The 25,624-nt window shown below is 30.2% G+C and overlaps 1 protein-coding gene across 2 annotated transcripts; it reads right to left on the bottom strand.

Moving 5' to 3' along the window:
• Positions 1-3,022: 3,022 nt before the first annotated feature.
• On the bottom strand, positions 3,023-25,568 carry LOC143083333 (branched-chain-amino-acid aminotransferase, cytosolic-like). 2 transcript variants are annotated; one of them, XM_076259600.1, is made up of 11 exons: positions 25,464-25,568; positions 23,781-23,861; positions 22,643-22,843; positions 21,552-21,662; positions 19,859-19,978; positions 16,547-16,707; positions 15,680-15,822; positions 15,021-15,106; positions 13,326-13,394; positions 11,524-11,670; positions 3,023-10,055 (listed from the first exon to the last, which is right to left on the bottom strand). In XM_076259600.1, the coding sequence occupies exons 1-11, from the start codon at positions 25,479-25,481 to the stop codon at positions 10,014-10,016; spliced, it is 1,179 nt and encodes a 392-aa protein (XP_076115715.1). In that variant the 5' UTR covers positions 25,482-25,568; the 3' UTR covers positions 3,023-10,013. The 2 variants fall into 2 exon arrangements, with proteins under 2 accessions (XP_076115715.1, XP_076115716.1); XM_076259601.1 differs by lacking the exon at positions 25,464-25,568 and adding an exon at positions 25,196-25,337.
• Between the last annotated feature and the right edge of the window lie 56 nt (positions 25,569-25,624).

Here is a 25,624-nt window from a genome sequence, read left to right as displayed (position 1 = left end):
CAGTTTCCCTCCAATGCTTTAAAATGTTAATTTAAGTCTTTGGTATACAACGTCCAGATGAAAGTGTCTGGTCAAACTCTTTAAGATCGGTCTTGTAAAGGACGGTTTCAAAATTATCGTAGTTAGGTGATATCTAAATTAGCACATTGTTGTTGGACAACAAGATATTTTTTCATTAGAAAATGTAGGTTGACAGAAACATCTTGCATTGATGGAGTAAAAAAAAAAACGTCCAGTGACAAATTTATATGTACTGAATGACGAGAAAGGAATAATCAGAGGCGTACTATAAAGTGGACCTATCCAGGCCGCCCCGTTCAACCTTTTTCATAGATTGTCTGGACCATAACACAGAGAGCCAGCTTGATTCTTAACAACTAGTTAACATCACAACCGTTTGTATGAAGACATCCTACCAGGAAAAATTATTTAACCGTTTCACAGATGATATCGGATATGTTCCCTATGTCGTAACTACAATCAACTTCCTTTTTCACCACGACTGTGACCTACCGAATTAGACTGTTTACCGGATTTGTACTAACATGAGCAACACGACGGGTGCCACATGTGGAGCAGGATCTGCTTACCCTTCCGGAACAGCCGAGATCACTCCTAGTTTTTGGTGGGGTTCGTTTTACTTAGTCTTTCTTTAGTTTTCTATATGTTGTGTACTATTATTTGTCTGTTTGTCTTTTTAATTTTTAACCATGGCGTTGTCAGTTTATTTTCGATTTATTAGTTTGACTGCCCCTCTGGTATATGTCGTCCCTCTTTTATCGAACTATCAGTATTTGACTTCAAGAGGTCGTACTATTTATTATTTTGAACTTGGGTCTTGTTTTCAAAGATTTATTAAGTGTACTAGTATTTCATTTTTTTTTATTCTTATCCATTTCTTTTATTGCCAATTGAGAAGAAGCGACTACCAATTTCGCCTTCGGGTAAACTTGGCATGAAATTGCTCATCTCATCACTGATAATAAAATATTCAGCCAGAACAGTATCAAGTATACATTCTGACATACGGGTTTTTCTTCTAATTGAAGGTGTGAGGTAACTTACAGTTGCTTACTTCTATGTCATTTGGTTGGTCTCTAGTATTATTGAAAATCATAGAAAATCATAGAAAATCTTCTTATTTCTATAATTCTATAAATAATACCACAACTCTCTGGCTTAAAGTGTGAGACAGAAGGTAAAAATAACGTATTTACTTAAACCAAACCCACCCGTAATCCATAATACAAATATTGGCACTCACACCACATCTGCCTTTATCTATATAGGAAGTGAGGATATTATTTATAGACAGAATAGTTGTTTGACAACAAAGGTGTACCTAATAGACAGGCAAAACCAAAAACAAACACCGACTATATATAATTTTATCAACAATATGCTGCAACAACATGATGAGGACTCATCTCATTATAAATTTCCTCTATTCTAGTCAATTCCGTTTGAATTTGCAATTTTTATCAGCTTTTTTCAAAATAAGCCCAAGGTCTGCATTTCACTTTTCTTCTGTAAAACCACTGGACATTAAGCAACCAACAATCAATCAATCATCTTCAGAAAAATGACAGGAACAGATAATCATTATTCTTGTACCATTAGATTTATAATGAATTTGGGAAGAGAAAGTAAATTTCTCTCTTGAAAATATTATTTTCAATAGAAGAAAAACAATACAGCAAAACAATGTCCAATAATTGCCAAATATATTTTCCCCTGGTGGTCCTTGAAGAAAATCTGCTGGTTCTTACTATTATTTCTATTGCAAAATACCAAAATGATGTCAGTCATTTGCAAATTTTTTTTAACTTCCACTTTTTGAGAACTCTGAACAATCAAATTCTTCAAGCAGCTTTATATAGTTCATGCATGTATTTGGGAATGTTAAATATGTTCCTGTTGACATTGTTATATTGACATGGTAAAAGAGGGGAGTCACACCAGGCCATTCATTAGGAGGCGGTACCCGGTACTTTTACCCTCCTATGCTATTGACAAGTACCGCCTAAATGTAGGAATTTTTATATAAGATATTCATGGAATAAATTTGAAAAGTACCACCTAGAAACGTGGAAAGTACCAGTCAACATGAAAGATAATGAAACCCCTGACGGTGTCTCTGACAATTCAACAAAAAATGGTTGTTATGCTTTAAATTAATTTTGCTTAATGTTCAGTTATGTTTAAATTTTAGTTGAGCTTTATTTTCAAATATGCTTCAGTTCTGACATGAATAGACTGAAGTGTTTAAAAACTTTTGTAGTGCTTTGCATGTATTTCAATATGCCTGTGCTGTATCTATGTATTTTTATACATGCTGCTTATATATCTTATCTGCTTTCTCTTTGTTTTTATGTTACTCATATTTAGGAAAAAGCTCAAAAGAGGGGTAAAAATATATACTGTTTTATGTTTAAAGAATCAAAATAAAACTCTTTTGCATTCATATTAGAAAGTCTTTTATTTATATCCTATACTTTTCTACTCTTAACATGAGAAACATGTGGTTGAAATAACCTGTTCACTGATCCAAGTTAACCTCTTCTAAAATGCAAACATAAAAAGCTGTCACAACTAGAATAATTGTTTGACAACACACTTACACCTGATAGACAGGGGAACTAAAAGCTATAAATATCCCACAACTCTATGTTCCTAATATATAAGACAGAAAGATGGTAAAAATATCATATTTGCTAAACCCTAATCCACCTCTTTATCCAAAATGCAAATATAAATATTTACACTTGTATGTAAATTTGTCCACCAAACTTTGACATCATAATTTTAAAAAAATTGACGTCACTATTAAAAAGTGATTGTTGGCTTACATCAGAAGCTTATTAGGAGCATATCTAAGGTCATTTGGGGATAAAATTCGGCTTAATACCAGAAGTGTAAATAGGTTTATATAAACATTGAAAGATGTCAAAACTATAAATAGTATTATTGTTTGACAACAAACTTTCGCCTTATAGAAAGGCCAAATAAAAACAAACACCAATTTAACAAATCTCCTAGTGGCACACAGTTTTATTGATAACAATTAGCTGCAACAAAAAACAAATTAAAATTCAATCACAAAACTACATAATAGTACAGTTTGTCATGATACAAGAATGTTAAGAATAAGATGAAAATAACTACACTTTTGTAAAAAGCTACTTTGAATTTTTAAAACAGTTGTTAACCCAAGGATTTTTAATGCTATAAAATACATCATTGATGGATTCGGGTGGGAGATTAGAAATACCTTTTTTTGGGCATAAAATCGTGAAAAACAAAATTCTATGAAGACATTTTTAACATTACAGGCAATTGCAACCATTTCCTCTCAACTCAGGACTCCCATCCACACACCCTTTCCCCCTTTACACTGATTACAGTAAGCATTTTCGTTGTAAATCAATATTGTTTATTTGTTTTGATGTCTTTTGAACCTAAAAATATTTCCTTCATTTTCAAATTGCTGGAATAAAAAAAAATCCTTCAATATTCAAAATTTTAGATGAAATGCAAATTTCCAAACTTGTATAACCTAACCCAATTTGGACATCATTTTTCCCCTAGAAAACTTTCCATTGTATAAGTTTTATCTTCTTACATTTCTACTTTGAGAAAGGACAAGGTGATTGTTATATGGTCCCTTTCCAGAGTCTGCAGTACAAAATTAGTATAAACATCTATAATGTACTTTAAGGATGTCAACTAACTGGTAGTCTAATAGTCTTATGTATTTTAATTGTATGCCATATATCTGTGAATTGTGAGTATTTTACCAATTTAAATAAGAAAAATAAAAATTGTGAACTTAGAAAAAGAGAATAAAATAAAAGATTGGACAATTAGTGAAAATATATACATTTTATAAAACGTCAAAAACATTCAGCGAAAATCGGATATATTATGAAAGACTCAAATATCATGTATATAAGAAATGGCAATATTGGATCGTCTCTTTACAAAATATCTTCATTTGGTGGTGTTTGGTAGGTGGCTATTTTTTCAGCGGTCACATTGTTTAAAAAAAAAACATTCTTCAGACATACACATTTTATATCATACATGATAATAAAACTAACAATGGAGTTTTTCATGTCAGAGAAAATTGAAAGCTGTCAACCTTGGCGATATTCAGAGAAAAGAAGAAATTCTTTATTATTGCATAGCAATATAATATTTCCCACAGAAAGTAACCAGAAGTTAGCGTGCAATAAATTCCAATATTGCACTAGTGCAATAAATCTTCAAAATTCATGATGTCATCAACAACAAAATCTTAGTTTAAACCAATTTTTACTTTCAAATATTATATTATGCTATACAATAAAAGGGTTATTGCATGAATATTAGTGACTATTGTCCCTCAAAGAACATATATTGCACTCGCAAGCTCGTGCAATATAAAATTCTACTCGGGACAATATTCCCCAATATTCATGCAATAACCCTATATTAATAAATAACACATACAAAAATAAATTTGTTAGCAGGCAGTATAAATATTACACTGATGCACTGTGGATTCATTCATTTTTCATGGGTACAAATACAGTCGACTCTCGTTATGTCGAAGTCAGTCGGACCAGAGAAATATTTCGAGATACACGTAGTTCGACTCAAACGAACACCGGAAGTTCGGCAATCTAAGGGACACAACTCTTGCTTAGCTTGGTAAAGCTAAAATAAATCCGGGTGAATATGGCAAGGGGATCGATATTCTAGTATCAGATCAATGTATTTGTATGTCACAGTCTTTTATTATTATAATGACATTATATGTACTTATTCAATTGTTTCAATTAAAAAAAAATCCTATGGCTTTTCCAAGAGAGTAATTTCCAATCGATAGTTTCGTTATTCAGGTCGGTTATAGCTGACAAAATTGTTAATTCTCGGATACAAGAGATTTAAGAAAATTTTGATTTCTATTCATTTTGTTTTATCTCACTCTTTCTTTTCAAAAGAAAATATAACAAGATTAAAGACGCCGTTTGAGTAGTTTTTAGGTGATCAACAACGGAAGCCATAATCCTCACTTTATACACACCCAAGCTCATTAGTGTAAATCACAAATTAATTGTTTTGTAAACATTTTAAATACTTTTTCATAAACATTAACAATGTATCACTAATTATTTATCAAAATTCTATAAAAGATAATCTTAGGTAAACACTCATGGAAATAGCAAGTCATAAATAAATACAGTGGTCAGTATCCGGAAATTTAATTACACGTGTATTGTCAGATTAACTCTTCAATCCATTTAAATCCCGGAGGTCATTTTTTGACACATGTGTATTAGTTCGAGATAAAAAATGAATTTTGAATGCTTTGTTTACCTTGGGACCGTAAATTTAGTTCGACTCAACCGAAATTTCGACTCATCCAATTTCGACTCATCAGGAGTCGAATTACATACTTTTGTATGGAATAAAGTTAGGGACCACGTGAAAACTTCGACTCATCCGAAATTTCGAGTCAACCGAGTTCGAGACAACGAGAGTTAACTGTATTTGGTAGATTGGGGAAAATGGTATTTTGGTGGATTGGGGAAAATGGTATTTTGGTGGATTGGGGAAAATGGTATTTTGGTGAATTGGGGAAAATGGTATTTTGGTGGATTGGGGAAAATGGTATTTTGGTGGATTGGGGAAAATGGTATTTTGGTGAATTGGGGAAATAGTATTTTGGTGAATTGGGGAAAATGGTATTTTGGTGGATTGGGGAAAACGGTATTTTGGTGGATTGGGGAAAATGGTATTTTGGTGGATTGGGGAAAATGGTATTTTAGTGGTTTTTGCTTAAGTCTGCTTTCAATCGTTTAGGAAATTTGAACTTCGTTGAACATGATTTAAAAAAAATTGGTGGTTCACCTTAACCAAAGAAAATCCATGAAAATTTATATCAAATAAGTAATGATGAATCCACCGTATTCTGCCAGTCTTATACTGGATGGGTGAGTTAACTTTTGTTTTGAACATGGAGTGAAGATTTATTACCAAGATATAAGATCTCCACACACATTAACAATAGAAATATAAAACGAATACAAAAAAAAGTCCCCAAAAACTAAAACAATATAAAAAAAATATCCAAGACAATATAAGAAACTACTATGGAATTTTTGTTCATGGGTACAAATTTTGTGAAATGAGGAAAAGTTGTAAAACTATTGATGTTTGATTTCATGAATTAAAAACGAATTTGCCAAAGACTCAATACTAGCCTGTACAGAGTTCATACTTCATTGTAAACTAAATTTGGTGTTTTATCTAAAACCAACAATTCCCCAAAAATTGTTACAAAAAAAATAGCAATGAATACACATCGCACAAATTCAAACAAATAGTACATGTAGTATTAAAATGGAACTGAAATGGCACTTATAAAATCTGATTTCTCAGGTCAATCTTAATAATAATCATAAGGGGCTTGTTTTTCCTTTTGAGTATTCTGTTTATAACTAATTTAGAAACTGTCTTTATTACAAAAATAGCAATATTAAATCTAAAGTAACACAGTTACATAAAAATAATATGTACTCATTTATTATGAAATTTTGAATTTGAAAATTAAAAAGAGAAATAGTTTCTTTATAGGGGAAATAACCCTCCTCCTCTCTCCAGCTATGAAAACAGAACATGACCTTTTGAACTAATACACCACTCATATACTGACTGACATATGAACGTATTTTTCAAGGATACAAATCTGCAATTTAAATTGTGACATCAAAAATATGTTAATGCCCTTGACATGATTTTGCATAGAACTGTTATAACCATAAAATCAAAACAAATAAAGTTTTGTAGGATAGCAGTAATCCTATTAGAGTACTTAACTCATAACATATATTATGAAGTCCTTTACATATATTGATAGTATTTACTGAAAATTTCAGAATTATGAAACATAATATCAATTTGCAGAAGTACAACTAATCTTTATGTTTATCAAAGTTTTATTTATTTATGGAAACAAATGATGTTGTTCAAAACTAAGCAATGTTGCCACAAAAACAAATTATTTTTTGAAAAGTCGAAAGTTTTAGTTTTATTTAAATATACAAAAATACTGCATACAATAAATGAAGCTCAAAATTATGACTTTTTATCACTACTTAATTGTTTAAAAAATAGGTAGGACCAGAGTAAGATATAAAAAGTCAGGTATAACAAAAAAAATTAAAAAGAAAAGAAAAAAATAATCTTGGTCAACAAAATAGCTGCTAACAATGTCTAATAAATAAAACAAAACAATTATATGTCAAACATCAAAACTAAATTAAACACTGCTGAAAACAGATAATGGTCAACACAAAAAACAGAGGGTAAAAACATGCAAAAATTGATTCATTAAAAAAAGACAACAGATTAATATCATACATAATGAAATGAACATGGTCCAACACAGATCATTCATTTGCCATTTAAAATTTTAAACTAGATTCTATTGAGACAATTATAAACTATACATAGCTGCAAAATATTAGATTTTTATAAGAGACTCTGTTTTGTTTGTTCTGACATACGTTTACACTGTTTATAAAAAAAAATATTTGCAAAAACAGTTAAATCAAAGTTCCATAATACAGTTGAGATATTCTAAGAAAAATATAAAAAAAGAAGAAAACAAATCTTGGTCAACAGGCTGCAAGTTCTATTTAGCTGTATGCATTAATTTCATTTATTTTTCGTGAGGTCAAAATTTTGTGCGATTGGTCAGTATATGTAAACCAGAAATTTAAATGTTAACCAAAGTAGGAATTTTGTAAGCCAACTATGTCAAAACCATGAAAACAAATATCACAATTCTTTTCAATCCATGACAAATTAGTACTAACAAAAGTCATTGAATCCACAAAAAAAACGGTCATATTTAAAAGTGAAAAAATTTATGCTCTGAAAATTAGTAAATCATTAATAGATACCAAGCAATTGAAAATCTAAAAAAAAAATTGAACTTTGAGGTAAAATATATTTAAAATGGATCAAATATACCTGATATATATATATTTTTTTTAATATCTTTATTATAATTGGTTTTATATAAAATATACAAAGGCATATCTATCCTTACTTCACAAACAACAGAATATCAAATATGCAATAAAAAATAAAATGATATAAAGTTTTAGGAGAATTCTTTATTACTTATGGCTATTTCCTTTAGAATTTTACATTTTTTAAATTGGAGTTCAAAAAAACAATGTATCAATCGTATGCAGAGAATTATCACAGTAGTATACATTTGTTCTAATAAGATTTTTTGCATAGATTCATGTTTAATAAAAACAAATTATCAACCAAAACTTGCTGAAAAAGTATTTGAAAGAATTACTTCTTTTATTAATTGTATACACCGTGATAGAAAATACTAGTCTTAGACATTAATATGAAACAAATGGTATAAGATCAAGATTTTCTTAAAAAGTTCTACTCATGTATAAATGCTTTCCTTGATATTACAGATCTATCTAACTAAATTCTATTTGTTTGTACTTATACTTTTAAAATATATAAACATTGAGATTCCACCAGAAAAAAATCATTAAACAGAGGTTTAAGGGGACATAGCTGATTAAATCATGCAAAAAAAGATTCTACCATTTGTTCATAAAAGAAAAGAGGTTTAAGGGGACATAACTGAGATTCATTAAGTCATAGATAAAATCATGAAAAAAGATTCTTCCATTTGTTCATAACAGAAAAGAGGTTTAAGGGACATAACTGAGATTCATTAGGTCATAGATAAAATCATGAAAAAAGATTCTACCATTTGTTCATAACAGAAAAGAGGTTTAAGGAGACATAACTGAGATTTATTAAGTCATAGATAAAATCATGAAAAAAGATTCTACCATTTGTTCATAACAGAAAAGAGGTTTAAGGGGACATAACTGAGATTTATTAAGTCATAGATAAAATCATGAAAAAAGATTCTACCATTTTTTCATAACAGAAAAGAGGTTTAAGGAAACATAATTGAGATTCATTAAGTCAGATAAAATCATGATGAAAAAATATTCTACCATTTGTTCATAAAAGAAAAGAGGTTTAAGGGGAAAAAACTGAGATTCATTAAGTCATAGATAAAATCATGATGAAAAAATATTCTACCATTTGTTCATAACAGAAAAGAGGTTTAAGGGGACATAGCTGATTAAATCATGCAAAAAAATGTTCTACCATTTGTTCATAAAAGAAAAGAGGTTTAAGGGGACATAACTGAGATTCATTAAGTCATAGATAAAATCATGAAAACAGATTCTACCATTTGTTCTTAAAATAGTAAGTAAAACATCACATAATCTCCACTTTCATATACATTTGTTGATATTTAAAAAAACAAGTGTTATATCATATATAAATCCTAGAAAATTCTACTATTGTAAAAAAATCTAATTTCAGATCTATCAAAATATTACAGTATAATCATAAATGCATTTTTACTTTCAAGAAATCAATTCAGTACTAAAAAAAAAATAATTAAAAATTTGAGATTGTAGCATTAATAGAAATTCAAAATTGTAATTGGGTTTGTAATAGAGATTTCAAGTGAGATTCATTAAGTCCGTGATAAGAATAAAAAAAAGATTCTATTAATTGTTTGTAAAAAAGCAAATATCACACCATCTACACTTTCTATCACATGATCTGAGAACAAAACAAATCACATGATCTGAGACCAAAGCACATCACATGATCTGTGAAAAAAAACACATCACATGATTGATCTGAGACCAAAACACATCACATGATCTGAGAACAAAGCACATCACATGATCTATGATTCTAACACACCTCACATGATGTGTACAAAAACAGGTCATATGATCTATGATTCTAACACATTAATATCACATGATTTGTGTAATTCCATGACATGATATGAGATTTCTGTAGTGAACCACATGGTAGTTTGATTGACAAACCACAAACATGACAATGGACGATTGTTACATCACTCGTTGGTCTAATTATAGATCTGTTCATTCTATAGGTTCACACCAATCACTGATCGTTCTTCCATACTGAAAATAACAAAAACAACATAATTGAGTACAGTTTTAAAAGCTGTTAGCTTAATATAAAACAAAATTTAATTTATGTTTTTTGATTGAGTTAAGCCTTCCAATTGATATTTAATCATGTGTTTTTCTATGTTGTGATGTTATACTGTTGTTTCAGAAAAAAGGAGAAGGTTTGGTACCATTAAAACGTTTAATCCTGCTGCAAATGTTTGCACCTGTTCTGAGTCAGGAATCTGATGTACAGTAGTTGTCGTTTGTTTATGTAATTTATACATGTTTCTTGTTTCTCTTTTTTTTTTACATAGATTAGACTATGGTTTTTCCATTGAATGGTTTTACACTAGTAATTTTGGGGCCCTTTATAGCTTGTTGTTCGGTGTGAGCCAAGGCTCTGTGTTGAAGGCCATACCTTGACCTATAATGGATAACTTTTATAAACTGTTATTTGGATGGAGAATTGTCTCATTGGCACTCATACCACATTTTCCTATATCTATTGACAATAATTAGCCAAAATCAATAAATTTCAGTTCTATCGGCTAAATTGTGGCTTGCAATTTTTATTGACAGAGTAAACCAGAGCGCACAGAGAGAACCAAAATCTTATGCAGGCAAACTGAAAATCTTTGTAAAATGAATAGCTAAATAAAGCAAACTGTTAAGCTCTGTACAACACACTCTTATGTTTTGCCTATTATCCCAGTTGACCAAATTAACAGAATTTGCATGCTTGATTCACTGTTAAATTGTATTTGGAGGCCAAATAAAAATATGTGTGGTTCCAGTAACCCTACCGTCCCTACTTTTTCCGATTAAAAATAGCCTACCCTAAAGATTTTATTGTCATTTTTCATTAAGCACTGTTAATGTCAGAATGTTGCTCCCATAGACTCAATGTAAAAAAAAAACCATAAAATAAAAGAAAATCCCTACCTACCTACCCTAACTTTTTTTCAGATGTAACTGGAACCACACATACTTTTTTATTTGGCCTTTGGACTAAATATGCATGAAATATATTGCCCTCTGATCATCTTTTCACTTCCACTTTTTTATTATCTAATTTAATAATTCTATACAATATTTTCTAATTCTCAACAGTTTTATACTTCCCAGGGCTGGTTCAATCTTTTTTTCGCAATGTGTAGTTTATTTTATTCTCAGTTATATATCGGGCAATTCTAGCTTTTCTTTGAATTAGATTTAGAGGTGTCACAAAAAGACAATTGATCCTGGTCAAGCCACATTAAAAGAATACATTTTTTTTGCAGATCATTGGGAAAAATGTTAAAGATTATCTTCACATTAGCCAAATCAATTTAAGAAACAAATTCAGCACCAGAATGGAGTGTAACTTGATATTTCTCCTATCCCCACAGTAAAGTTTTTAAAAGATTCAAATACTTGGCTATAGCCCCTTTAGTAAATATTGTATTTTACTCAAAGAAACAATAAAATCTATACTAACATGTATATCTGTCAATTCTTTCAGAAACCTCATGGTTACAGGTGCTCCGTCAGACATGGTGGGAATGTTTAACATATTATCTATATATAATATCTTCTCCACTGGAGATACTACACAGGCAGTTCCAGCACCAAACATCTCTTTTAACTGAAATAAAAATGAGATAAGGAGATAATACATCTTTACAAGACATGGTTACATAGTTTTAAATTCAAATCTTTTGTGTTCAAACTTAAAAAAAAAAACCTTCCACACCATTGAGGGTTATAACTATTTTTTTTCATCCCCACAAAGCTTGCAATGTCCTAAACTGTCTTGTGCTGTTTTATATATTTTAATGAAATAGTCTTTATCTCAGATAAAACCAGAAGTCAAGAGTGACGACCTGCAAAGTATAAAACCACTTGTTAGACATTTACAATGAGTATTATAGAAATATGAAGAATAATTAAAGGGAGAACTTATTCCCTAGCAATACCATAAAATGGAAAGCCACTGCCTGGCAGATTAAATAATTACATTTATAGTACATTCCAATATCATAAAGTTATGAAATTACTGATTGACAAAAGGGACAAAAACATTGCAGTACAGTAACTGTTACATCAATTATTACTGTAAATTTCAAGATCTGTCTTATCAAGTGACCAACAAATGAATGGATACAATGATTACTTACTCCAAATGTTGTTACTTTGTAGCTGATCCATCATCCAAGATGGCCACCAGCGTGGGACTTAGTTTAACATAGGACCCTATGGGAAATGCATACAAATGACTTCTTTTAGAGAACCACTGAATGGAATGAAATCAAACATGGCATTAATATTTCTCATGAGGTGCTGACTAAGTGTTGTTAATTTTTAGCCAATCCATCATCCGAGATGGCCGCCAGCAGGGGACTTAGTTTAACATAAAACACTATGGGAAATGCATACAAATGACTTCTTTTAGAGAACCAATGAATGGAATGAAACCAAACAAAGCATGAATATTCTTTTAGAGAACCAATGAATGGAATGAAACCAAACAAAGCATGAATATTCCTTATAAGGTGCTGACCAAGTGTTGTTACTTTGTAGCCTATCCATCATCAACGATGGCTGTCAGCGGGGGACTTAGTTTAACATAGTAAACTTTGGGAAATGCATACAAATGACTTCTTTTAGAGGTGCTGACCAAGTGTTGTCACTTTGTAGCTGATCCATCATCCAAGATGGCCCCCAGCGGAGGACTTAGTTTAACATTGGACCCTATGGGAAATGCATACAAATGTCTTCTTTTAGAGAACCACTGAATGGAATGAAACCAAACATAGCATGAATGTTTCTTATCTGGTGCTGACCAGGTGTTGTTACTTTGTAGCCAAATTTTATCTTTTTTTTTTATATGAATTCAAAAACCCAAGTAGAGTCAGGTGAGCGATACAGGCTCTTGAGAGCCTCTAGTTCTTTTTATTAATCATTTACATATATAATTATAAGCCATTTGTAAAAGTCTGATAAAATCTTATTTATTTTTTAATAGCTTTTGAGAACTTCAACTGGTCAATGATAAAGCTATGAAAAGTCAAGAGAGAACATTTTCCAGCCAGACTTCAAATGGCTAATATCTCGAAAACAAGCACATTGACTCCTATATTTGTTTTGCTTTTTTTATTCCTCAATTAATCCCCTATCAATATATATAAGTTTTAAGGAAAGCTATTTAATTTGAAACTGAGCAGCAAACTTCCTTAACACCTCATAGTAGGATGGAGAATAAATTTAAATTTGTTGTAAATAAATCTTGTAAAAGCTTACCCTGTTTTCATTTAAAGCTTTTGTTACTTCTGCCATTGTGTAACTTCTTTCAGTCACTTTAAATTCTCCCTAAAACAGAAAGAAATCATTTATAAATTTAATTCATATATAGATATTCGATTGGAAACATTACAACAAATATCTACTACAGGCACATTCTATACTGAAGTATTACATGTAGCTGCATATTGCTTTCCAATGAAAAACATAACACACATTTCCATGTGCAAGCATTTATTATGGAAATTCAATAGAATTTACTCATATTTATTAAACATACCAAGTAAATTTCAAACTGAATATAGAGTTTCCTTAAGTAGCAGGTATTTCCTATTTTGAAAACTATTTCATGCAAATGTCTGCACAACTTCTGGAATTTGTACATAAAGTACAACTCTTTTATACAGAAAATTCATATTTCAAACTATCATTTCAAATTGAAAAATACATGTATAATAACCAAATTAACCTGAAGCACATTTCATTATAATGTGTGTGCTTTTGTATAATGAAGATAAAAAAGGGGAGATAACTTATTTTCTCTATGAAATATTAATCATGTAATATGGGAGATAACTCTGTCCATCAGCACAATTTAATTCTGCTGTATTCAAAATAAAATATCAACTTGTTTTGCTGACAATTTCTGTCAAACTTGAAATAATATTTTTTCTTTGATTTATCAGAAGAGAAATCTTTTCTAGCAACAAACCATTATCTGCCCAATTTTGTACAAGTAGTTTTAGACTTTTGAATGCTGGAAATTACGGGTTCAATATTAAAGACTAACTCAATATTGAGACTTTAAAATAGGTGTTAAGTACAGCTAAAACACTAATAAGCTTTGATAGTAATGTGTTTGATAAGAGCAATATGTCTTCCTTTGAGATAGCATTTAAAGAAGAATTGAACTCAATGTGACATTCTAGAACAAAGCTTGAAATATTTAAATATTAATGTGTTTATATTCTGAATATGCAAATAGTGGTAGCTGCCATCCATCAATTAATGCTAAATCTATTTCTTAGGATGTTTCTTAAAAAGAGTTATTTAGAGGTTGGAAGGAAACGACAAGGTTCACTTATGGCACAATATGGCCTAAAATATCAACTTTATCATAAAACCCCAAAAAGGTCACAATTTGATTTGTAAATGGGTCTATTTCAAAAGACCTAATGCTAAATAAATCAGTTCTTTTCATAAAAGTACATAATATTCTCCAAAGTAGGCCCATTTTTGGACATTTTGTCAAAATATGGTAAATTTGTTCAATTTTCAGACCTAAAAGCTTTAGGAAAACATTGGCCGCCACCTACGATCCAAAATGTTGAATTTTGATATACAATTCATCAATATAAAGACTCTTTGGATCGTGGATGAAGGCCAAGGTTAATTATTCCAAAAACAATTAAAATTGTGGAAAAATTTGACCAAAATTGACCAAAAATACAAATAATGTATATTTCAGGGGTCATAGCTTCATAAATTTAAAAGGAAGGTGCCAATAAAATATATTTTTATATTGATAGTATTGTCACAAGTATTTCTATACAAAAATTTTATTGGCCCGATTTTAAAAACGTCAAAAATTTAGGGCCAATTTCAACCCTTCGTGAACCTTCTCCTGTATACTCCTACTTTTAATTTTTGGAACAGGCCTTTTCAAAAAGATTTTAAGTAAAAAAATGTTCATACCCATTTTTTAGCTAGCTCAATTAATGATTTTCTGGTGATTCCTGGCAAGACAAGACCATCTAATGGAGCTGTTACCAATTCTTTTTCTGTAGAAACAATGAAGCAGAGATGTATTATAAATCAGATAAGTCAATATTGCAAGACAACAAATACATGAAACAATTGAACAAAATTAAATAGTGAAATTAATGCAAAGATTTTCAAATAATTACATACATTTTCATAAACATCTCTGAAAATGTTTTCCCATCCAAAAAAAGTTATTTTCTTTTCTTTGGTGAAAGAGGTAGGATATGGCAATTGAAATTTCACCTGTATTTTATTTACAGAATCAGGAACAATCTATTTTTTGTACATCAAACAAAGCTCTCAAAAAGTTGTCCAAGGACCCTTGAGAACTATGAATCAATATTGGAAACCCAAAAAATTATTATGAACCAAAATAAAAGATGCACCACTACATTAAATGTGAAGATTCCTAAGACAGTTTAAATAAAATCTAATGAGGGTTTTATATAGGTAAGAGATAAAAATCATTGGTGGTCAACATAAAATATATATATTAGGTCTTTTCACCAAGACGCATTTCTCTCTTTTTAATTAAGTCAATTAAATAAACTCATAATTACAAAGTCTAATAGTTCTTGCCCTCAACCTACCTCCTTGTTCATTAATCCAGTATACAAACAAGTTCATGGCCCCTACTTCTGTTAGCTGATGATCATCTCCATATAACCACAGAACCTGTTGACATCCTTTCTTATCAGCTTCGGCAGAAATTTTAATCGTAGGTCCATAATTACTGAAATAAATATATGAAATGACTGTTGACAGTGTGTTAAGACTATTTATCAGTTTAAAATATACTGAGTAATGTTTGTTAAATCCTCCTAACCAAACACCGAGTTTTGATCAGAAAAGGTTATTTTTTTTATATGTCAAAACTTTAGAACTAGATACTAGGTTTTTGGATAAATAATTATCTATATTCCTCTTTCTTTAATTTTTTTTCTATCCTGACTGTTACAAAAGTAATTCAATGTAAGATATTTCCCTATATACATGCTTAATAAGCTTTGTCTAAATAATATATAACAAGAATGTGTCCATAGTACATGGATGCCCAACTCGCACTATCATTTTCTATGTTAAGTGGCCCATGAAATTGGGGTAAAAACTCTAATTTGGCATTAACATTAGAAAGATCATATCATATAGGGAACATGTGTACTAAGTTTCAAGTTGATTGGACTTTAACTTCATCAAAAACTACCTTGACCAAAAACTTTAACCTGAATTGGGACGAACAGACGGACTGACCCACAGACCAGAAAACATAATGCCCCTCTACTATCGTAGGTGGGGCATAAAAATATAAAATGCTTCAACCCGAGGCTTAAACCAAGAAAAGTTTCCACAAAAAAATTACTAATATTTCTGACTTTTTAAAAGATGTTCACTGATTATCAGTGTATGTGTAATTCAGCACGATATTTATTTTGTTAAATGTCTTTCCTACTACTTACGATCCCATTTTGAAGTTTCCACATCCACCAGGCCAGGCTCTTACATACTGTGGATCAGCTAACAGTGTTACTGGATTCATCCCTGTGGGATAGTATGGTCCTACAGGGCCTGTAAGTACATAAAGTAAGGCGGAAGCTGACTTCGTCACCCCCAATGTTGGCTGCAAGTAAAATTTGTCTTTAACAATTACTTTTTGTATTTTCTTTTTTATGGATGAATTGATGTTGAAAATGGATGTGAAAATGATAAAACAAAATCCAAATGAAAAGCAAATTTTTAAGTATTATCGATAATCAATAGATTACATTTGTTAGTAATTGTGCCTTGCCCTGCTGTTCCTAGACACAAAAGTCCATGTAAACATTGTGTCAAGGGTACTCCCATAAATTGTGATAACTATACTCTCATTCTTTGACAAATTTATAAATATAAATAGTGTTTTAGTTATATTATTAATAAGATAGCAAGGATAAGAAAAATGTTAACCAGGTGCTCCGCAGGGCGCAGCTTTATACGACCGCAGAGGTCGAACCCTGAACAGTTGGGGCAAGTATGGACAAAACATTCAAGCGTGATACAGCTCTGAATTTGGATTGTGATCAAATTTTTGACATTACATGGTTTTTTTTTACACAAAACAAATGTCAAGATTTTACAAATCAATTAAAGATTTCTTCAAACTTTTTAAATCTAAAATTAAATAGTTGACACAGCATAGGTTTCTGACACAGAATGAATGTGGTCTAATGAACTTAAAAGTTTTTTTTTGCCTTTGAGCAATTCACTATGCTGTTGAATATTAATCCTCTCAAAAAAATGTTTGAAGAAATTTTCTTTTTATTTATGAAATCTGAAATGAGAAAAATTTAAACCCCCCCCCCCTTTTTTTCACATCCCCGTTTCCCTTTTTCCAAAACTGATATCAATTCAAATTTCTAATGGAGTTTGCAACAATAACTACTCTTTTAAATACATCATAAAATATTAAAATGTAAAATAAAGTGCTTGTTATCACTGAATGGTAAAGATTGGTTGGTAGTAAAAGTGAATATACATTGTTTATTGTATAAAACAATAAAAAAAAACTTCATCAGCAACATTTTATATTGGCAAATTGAAGTTATTTACATAAAGTTATTGGCAAATAAAAATAGAAAATGACATCATAGTCATGTCTGGCAAATGTCCAACATACATTATCTAAAAACATTTTAGATAAGATAAGGAAAAAAAGCTTCATCAGCAACATTTTATATTGGCAAATTTCCAATGAAGTTATTTACATAAAGTTATTGGCAAATAAAAATAGAAAATGACATCATAGTCATGTCTGGCAAATTTCCAACATATATTATAAACTACTATTCTATACAAAGAAAGATAACTCCAATTGAAAATTAATTGCTATTGCACAATATTGTGCAATTAGATATTTCTTGCTATTGTGCAATACTGTGCAAATTGAAAATTTCTTGCTATCGCACAATACTTGATATGGAATCCTGATTTGGACCAACTTGAAAACTGGGCCCATAATCAAAAATCAAAGTACATATTTAGATAAAGCATATCAAATAAGCCCAAGAATTTAATTTTTGTTAAAATCAAACTTAGTTTAATTTTGGACCCTTTGGACCTTAATGTAGACCAATTTGAAATCTGGACCAAAAATTAAGAATCTACATACATTTGGCATATCAAAGAACCCATTTATTCAATTTTTGATGAAATCAAACAAAGTTTAATTTTGGACCCCCATTTGGACCAACTTGAAAACTAGGCCAAAAATTAAAAATCTAAGTACATTTTTAAATTCAGCATATCAAAGAACCCCAAGGATTCAATTTTTGTTAAAATCAAACTAAGTTTAATTTTGGACCCTTTGGACCTTAATGTAGACCAATTTGAAAACGGGACCAAAAATTAAGAATCTACATACATAGTTAGATTCGGCATATCAAAGAACCCCAATTATTCAATTTTTGATGAAATTACACAAAGTTCAATTTTGGACCCTTTGGGCCCCTTAATCCTAAACTGTTAGGACCAAAACTCCCAAAATCAAACCCAACCTTCCTTTTATGGTCATAAACCTTGTGTTTAAATTTCATAGATTTCTATTTACTCATACTAAAGTTATGGTGCAAAAAACAAAAATAATGCTTATTTGGGCCCCTTTTTGGCCCCTAATTCATAAACTGTTGTGACCTCAACTCCAAAAATCAATCCCAACCTTCCTTTTGTGGTCATAAACCTTGTGTTAAAATTTCATTGATTTCTATTTACTTATACTAAAGTTATTGTGCGAAAACCAAGAATAATGCTTATTTGGGCCCTTTTTTGGCCCTTAATTCCTAAACTGTTGGAACCAAAACTCCCAAAATCAATCCCAACCTTCCTTTTGTGGTCATAAACCTTGTATCAAAATTTTATAGATTTCTATTCACTTAAACTAAAGTTATAGTGCGAAAACCAAGAAAATGCTTATTTGGGCCCTTTTTGGCCCCTAATTCCTAAAATGTTGGAACCAAAACTCCCAAAATCAATCCCAACCTTCCTTTTGTGGTCATAAACCTTGTGTTAAAATTTCATTGATTTCTATTCACTTTTACTAAAGTTAGAGTGCGAAAACTAAAAGTATTCGGACGATGACGACGACGACGACGACGACGCAGACGACGCCAACGTGATAGCAATATACGACGAAAATTTTTTCAAATTTTGCGGTCGTATAAAAATTCAATCAAATTTTAAGGAGGCTCCAGGGTACAAAAATCTCAGCAAAAATTTAAACATTTTTCATTTATTTACAAATTTTATTTTATTACATTATTAGTTGTTACTCTGTCATATGGTACAAAAATCAACCAAAACCATCAATTTGTTTTAGCCCCAGGTGACTTTTAAAATGCCATTGTTTTCAACAGAAAGTAAGTACACGTACAAAAAATTATGCTTCTTTTGAAGGCAGATTGTGAGCTTAAATGAACAGTGAACCCTTTTTTTAATTTTATTTTTCTATTAATTATATGACAAAGTTCATTTATAAAAAAATATAGCAAAATCTTATATCTAAAAAAAATAAATTTATACCTGTTAGCCTCTTTTAAAAAAGACTATCATTTATCGGCACAATAACTTAAGACTATCATTCATGGCCAAAATTACTTAAGACTATCATGTATGGCCAACATTACTTAAATATGAACTTTAAGATTAAACAACATAAGTTAACAATGTTTTCAACTTCTCAGATTGATACCACTACTGGCTAGCAGTAATACTAAGATTAGTTACCAATCTGATTTTACCTCAGTGCCTATAAATGTAGGTCTAAGATACAGAGAACTTTTGGTTGAGTAGGGAACCCATTCTCTGTCAATCTGTAATAACTTCTTCATACATTTTACAAGCTCCTCAGCATCAAAGTCCTAAAAAAAGAACATTTTCTTTTATAAAATCATTTCTTTAACAACAATCCCCTTATTAAAATACATCTGCATCAGTAAAATATAAAATATTTTAGGGAATGCTGCAAAGAAATAATGCTGTGAAAAGAAAATTAAAATGCAAATTTTATTTTTGCATAACCTATTCTGCTGCAATTTTTGAAATATTAATAATCAAAATATTATAAAAAATTCTAAATTTACAATACATTTTTCCTGCACCTGATCTTCTCATCTCAAAATTCTATTGAAAAGTTAGGTTTTTGTATTATCAATCGAATTATAAAGAATCATATGTAATGTTTTGTTGGTACAAATACAAATGTGTTTTGTATACTGTTATCTTATATCTTGTTAGAAGATCAAGTTCAGATAAATAAATAAACATATTTAAAATCATAAAACACAGAAGAAATCAGAAACTTTCAACATTTGAGCCAATATAAAATTAACAAATATTGTCGGAGTCCTTTTTGATTGCTTGATGTGACTTTCATCTATTAAGTATTATTTAAGCAGAGCTTTGGTGAGGTTGAGAAAAATTGTGATTTTGTTAAAATATAACAATTTTCATCGAAGTTGAATAAATCTCCAATGTTTCCCATTGGAACAGTAACAAATTATCTCCCTTTGACTTTTTGTAGAAATTTCTGTTTCTCTTGAACTTTTTCTATTTGGTAGTAAATCTAAAACTTTGATGACCCAATGAATAAAACAGCTAATTATGATTATGTAATACTATTAACTGTGATATTCTAACAACTGTGGCTTAACTATCCCTTGTTAATGTTAGTTTGTTTTGAAATATACATATTACATGTATTAATGTAATGTTCATTTTCTTTTATATTGTCCTCTATATAAAGACCTTCGAGAGAAATTTGATATTTTCAATAACATTAATAATGATGATGATATTAAATCAATGATTTATTTACTTAACCCAGTAAATCTGGTTGACACCAGACAAATATGTAATTATTTAAGTCAAGCTTTTGAACTTCGTAATAAAAATCTAATGTCAGTTGGTCTACCATAAGTATAACACTGTGTAATACTGTGATATTGTATATACAATTAGTACTTGAAATGTTTCTTTCTGTTGTATTTGCATAAATTGTCATGTTTAATGTGTTTGTATCTTGGAATATGCATTGTATCATATGTGCTTTGTCCAATAAAATATTTGAAATTTGAAATATTTTGTAATGAGAAAAAAAAAGATATTCAACATTTTTTTCCTATTCCTTCATTATAAAATACTGTATAAATTCTTTTTATTCAATATCTAAAATTTTATATTGTATGTTACAATAAAGTATATGTAAATTGTTAGTAAATTAACACTATAATCTGTGGAATTGAATTTGTTAACCACTGTATCTTTATTCATATACTCCCAACATTCTGACATGGGTAATTAAAAATAAATCTGAACAGGATTCAGGAAATTACTACATGTACATGTATAATAAAAACAGCTATTTATAGCTAAAATAGTTATAAGAATAGGAAAGTATTAAACTATGTGTGTTACTAAATATTCATTACTAACTGGTAGATATGCTCTATCTGCAGTAGATTTCATTCTCTTCATGTTTTCAAATGGCCTGAACATCCTTATTTTGTCATCTACTCCTCTGTAGGCTTTCATTCCTTCAAATAACTGTCAAAAAGAGAGTAGAGTGTGGTAATGCCAGAAAGCACATCTAATTGAAAACATTAATATTCTTTCAACATGTTTTGTGTAGTTTTGAAATTCACTCTTCCAAAAATTTGGAAACATCGCTTTTTTATGAATAATAGCTGTATTTGCTTTTTAAAAGTAGATTTTTTAATTGTCATATTTGTACATGTTGAATGTTAGATTTAATCAATTTTTGAGTCTAGAAGGGGGTTAACATATTGGTAATGTATAGTTCATAAAAAAATTAACTTTGTGTTTTACATTTCAAGGTCATCATGACATGTATAACGTACATTTTTATACATGTATGTCATATGATTTTAAGGTTTTAATTACATCACATTACAATGGACAATTTGAATATAAAGTTACTTACTTCCTTTTAAACATACATTTACATAAATTAAGGTGATGAAGCAAAATTTCAAACCATACAAATATACTATTACTTTGTGCTCTTTTTTTTATAAATATGTTTAAAGGTGAGATTTTATAATTAAATGAAAACAAAAGGACATCTTAAATTGTTGAGATGTAGAAGCAAATTTTCTTACCATATAAATAAACGATTAATAACCTCATGCTTTTGTTTAAAATTTGTTAAATAGTATTTTTAAAATTAAATGACAACAATATTCAATAATTTACCTTTACTATATATGCATTGATATTCATTTGACAACTATTACTGTAAATTCAGAAATTATTGTGTGCATTTATTATTGTGCTTTTGTCATTTCAGACTTAAATGAGATTTTGTTTTTTACGATTTTGAGAAAAAATACTGTTTAATTAATATAAAATATTTCAAAATGCAACTTTAAATTATTGCATTTTCAACTCTTTCACATTTTTCGCAATAATTTCTGAATTTACCGTACTATTAGCCAAGATACAAAATATTATATTTCTGAAATGTCCGTCTTCATAATTGAGACTAGACAACTATAAAATCTTACTTCTATGGCATAATGTAGACATTTAGCACCAGGATGTATTGATAAATTAGTTAAAGGGGAGATAATAGGCTTTCCCCATCCATCATCTCTTGTCCATTCCACTTGAAGCATATGGTCACTAAAATTGTGGCCAAACAGAAGATTGTTGGGGTCTGGCTTTTCTTGTTTTTTGTCAGTTAAGGTTACTTGTAAGTCTTCATACTGAAAAACAAAAAAATAAGGAAACACAAAAATTATTTTAAGATTTTTATTGTACTATAAAATGCAACATATTCTACAATGAATCATGAACATGCAATTATTAACCATGTGTACAAACTGCATTTTCTGTAACGATGTTTTTGGAACTCAGGGGACACAAGCAGGACGCGTCCCAGGGACTCACAGGTTTAAAAAAAGACGCGTCCAGCTCGATTTCCATGCGACCAGGACGTGTATACGCGTCTTATCAAAAAGAACCCTGCTGTTTCAGCTACATTGTAGATTTTCGAAATAAAGAAAACTATAGATTAAATTAATTATTTTTTATGTGAAGAGTCAATCTTCGTTTCCTTGATTTTGGTTAAAATTTGCATGTCAACAAAAAACTGAAAGTCTTTAGGCATGTACGTTGTATTTAGATATTTAGATATTTTTTTATACCAGCATGACCATGAAATTAAGTATCCTCACTAAAAATATACATGCTGAAATAAATTTTCACCGAATGGGTATATAACTACCTTTCATCAATTGTACCTTTGCAAATAAATTAATTACAGAAACAACTTTTGTCATGAAAACAAATAGACATGCACAATCATTACTACTGTTCTCATGTTTTAAATGTATCTTCATGTAAATTATGTATATTTTTTTTTGCTTACAGTGTACATATATTAATACATGATATTTTAAGCTCTCTCTTCAGCAAGAAATAATAATGGTAAGAAATTAAACAGTACAAAATGTTACACAATTGTATTATACAATGTATATTATAATACTTAGTCTTCCTAGTTTTTTATGCAGTTCCAGTTTTGCTTATTGTTGAGGGCCATACATTGACCTATAGTTGTCAAACTTCTACATCATTTGATCTCTGGTTGATAGTTATCGGCAATCAAACCACACCTTCTTATTTAGAATTCTACTTTACCTTGAATGAGGCTGCTGTCAGTGATCTGTAGTGCAGTAGTGCTGATCTTTTGGTGACATTTGTAAGGAATTTAACACACCTCTGAAGAAGAAGAAACATGTAAAAAATTATGCTGTGACTTAAACCTTCACTAAAAATATTTATACCAGTTATACATTTTTACATGTGGATGAATCTCAGAAATTCAATAGGACAGCAATCAAAAGATACAAGTTCTTAGAAATTTGCAACTACATCTTTTCCCATGTTTACAAAATGAATAGTGCTTCGGAAATTCCTGCTCATAGGCATTGACTGCACAATGCCTTTCATTTCTAAATACATGTAGCACCAATTAGGATAATTTGCAAGTCACAGTAAAATGTACATGTATACCTTAATTTTGTGAGTTGTATTGCTTTCATGCTTACAGTTATACAAAAAGATTTTGTTCATTGCTTTTACCATGTTTACAGACATTCAACAACAAAAAATGACGATTCAGGTATCAAATTTGTATATTTTCACTTGATTTAGTTTATAACATTGTCCATACAAAATGTGTGATTTTTAACGCCATCACAAATTTACAGTTCTGTCAGGAAAATAAATGTTTGGTAATGGGATTTTTTTTTCTGCTGTACAATGCAATCACATCTGTAGTCTATCTGACCAATTAAGCGATTTCAAGATACACTCTGAGCGCTGAAGAATCCTGATCCTTCGCCTAAACAAAGTACAATGACATTACTCAGAGAAACTATAGTACCAAGATGAAACAAGTGTAACAGGAGTGGAAGTTTCCACTGGCTTCGTTTTCCCGTTGTCTACCCAAGTTCTGGGATATTGGACAAACTACGTAAAACACGTAAATATAAACAAGATGTTCATTTGAAGACATTAATTATGATTGAACATACGATTACATGAATAAATATACTAAAATACGGTGGTGGTTAGTCTACTTGTCCTTATAAAGTTCCTTATTTAAAAGCCAAAAGGTATGAGCGTCTGTTCATTTCAAATCCTAAGTGTAGACTGCCCCGAACTCGGTGAGTGACGTCATACTTATAGTTCTTATGGACGAGCCCGGCCGGGCACGACGTGCCAGAACAGGAAGTCCCGACAAGGATAATTTCATGGCCGAACTCGGAAGAAAGAGTTATGAAACTATTACACAAGCAAAAACAAAGAAAGATACTTGTTCAGTTGTTGGGTCAACTTATACATGTTATATAAAGACCTTGGGACCAGGCTCATATCCTGCAAAAATAAAGAATTCTACAATTTTTAAAATTATTTATGAAAGTGATTGGCATAATATTAATATTTTTTAAGCTTACATTGAAGCTGTACAATGATATTTCTTTGAAAAACAATCCTAATGACAAAGACTAAACTACATTGGAATGAAAAACTGAAATTATATTACTCACCATATTTAATTCTCTGAGTAATGGAAAGTATGTAAAAGAATTCCTAGCTATATATGTTGTTTACATGAGCTTATCATTCGCTTTTCATTGGATGGAAGTGGAGGTGTGATGTAAAGATGTCCTTCAGAGGTCAAGGACAATTTTATTCAATGAACAATGTTTTATGCTTTTTGACTTTCCTAAAAGAGAATCAGTTTAAAGTTGAATGTAAACTTGTAAAATTTATGACCCTTCAAGTCTGTTAACACTAAATTTTGATAATACATACCAGTTTAAGGAGTCCCATTTGATTTTTCTTCACACCACAGAAGGAACGATAAGTGCTTTATGTTTACAACCGGAAATACTTTTAGAATTGAGCTGTAAAATACGTGTGGTAATCCCGTAAACACGGCACATACTATTTGCATTGGGTTTGTTATTTAAAAT

The sequence above is a fragment of the Mytilus galloprovincialis genome, chromosome 7, assembly GCF_965363235.1.
Source record: "Mytilus galloprovincialis chromosome 7, xbMytGall1.hap1.1, whole genome shotgun sequence".
NCBI lineage: Eukaryota > Metazoa > Mollusca > Bivalvia > Mytilida > Mytilidae > Mytilus > Mytilus galloprovincialis.
The sequence above is the reverse complement of the archived record's forward strand: the minus strand, read 5'-3'. Positions and strand labels throughout refer to the sequence as shown.

Excerpts from the sequence above, each read along its gene's own strand:
- LOC143083333 (XM_076259600.1), bottom strand. Across the intron at positions 13,395-15,020 it reads TTGAGCTAGCTAAAAAATGG|GGAGAATTTAAAGTGACTGA; the intron begins GTATGAACATTT and ends TTTCTGTTTTAG. Across the intron at positions 11,671-13,325 it reads AAGCTTTAAATGAAAACAGG|TTAAAAGAGATGTTTGGTGC; the intron begins GTAAGCTTTTAC and ends TTTTTATTTCAG.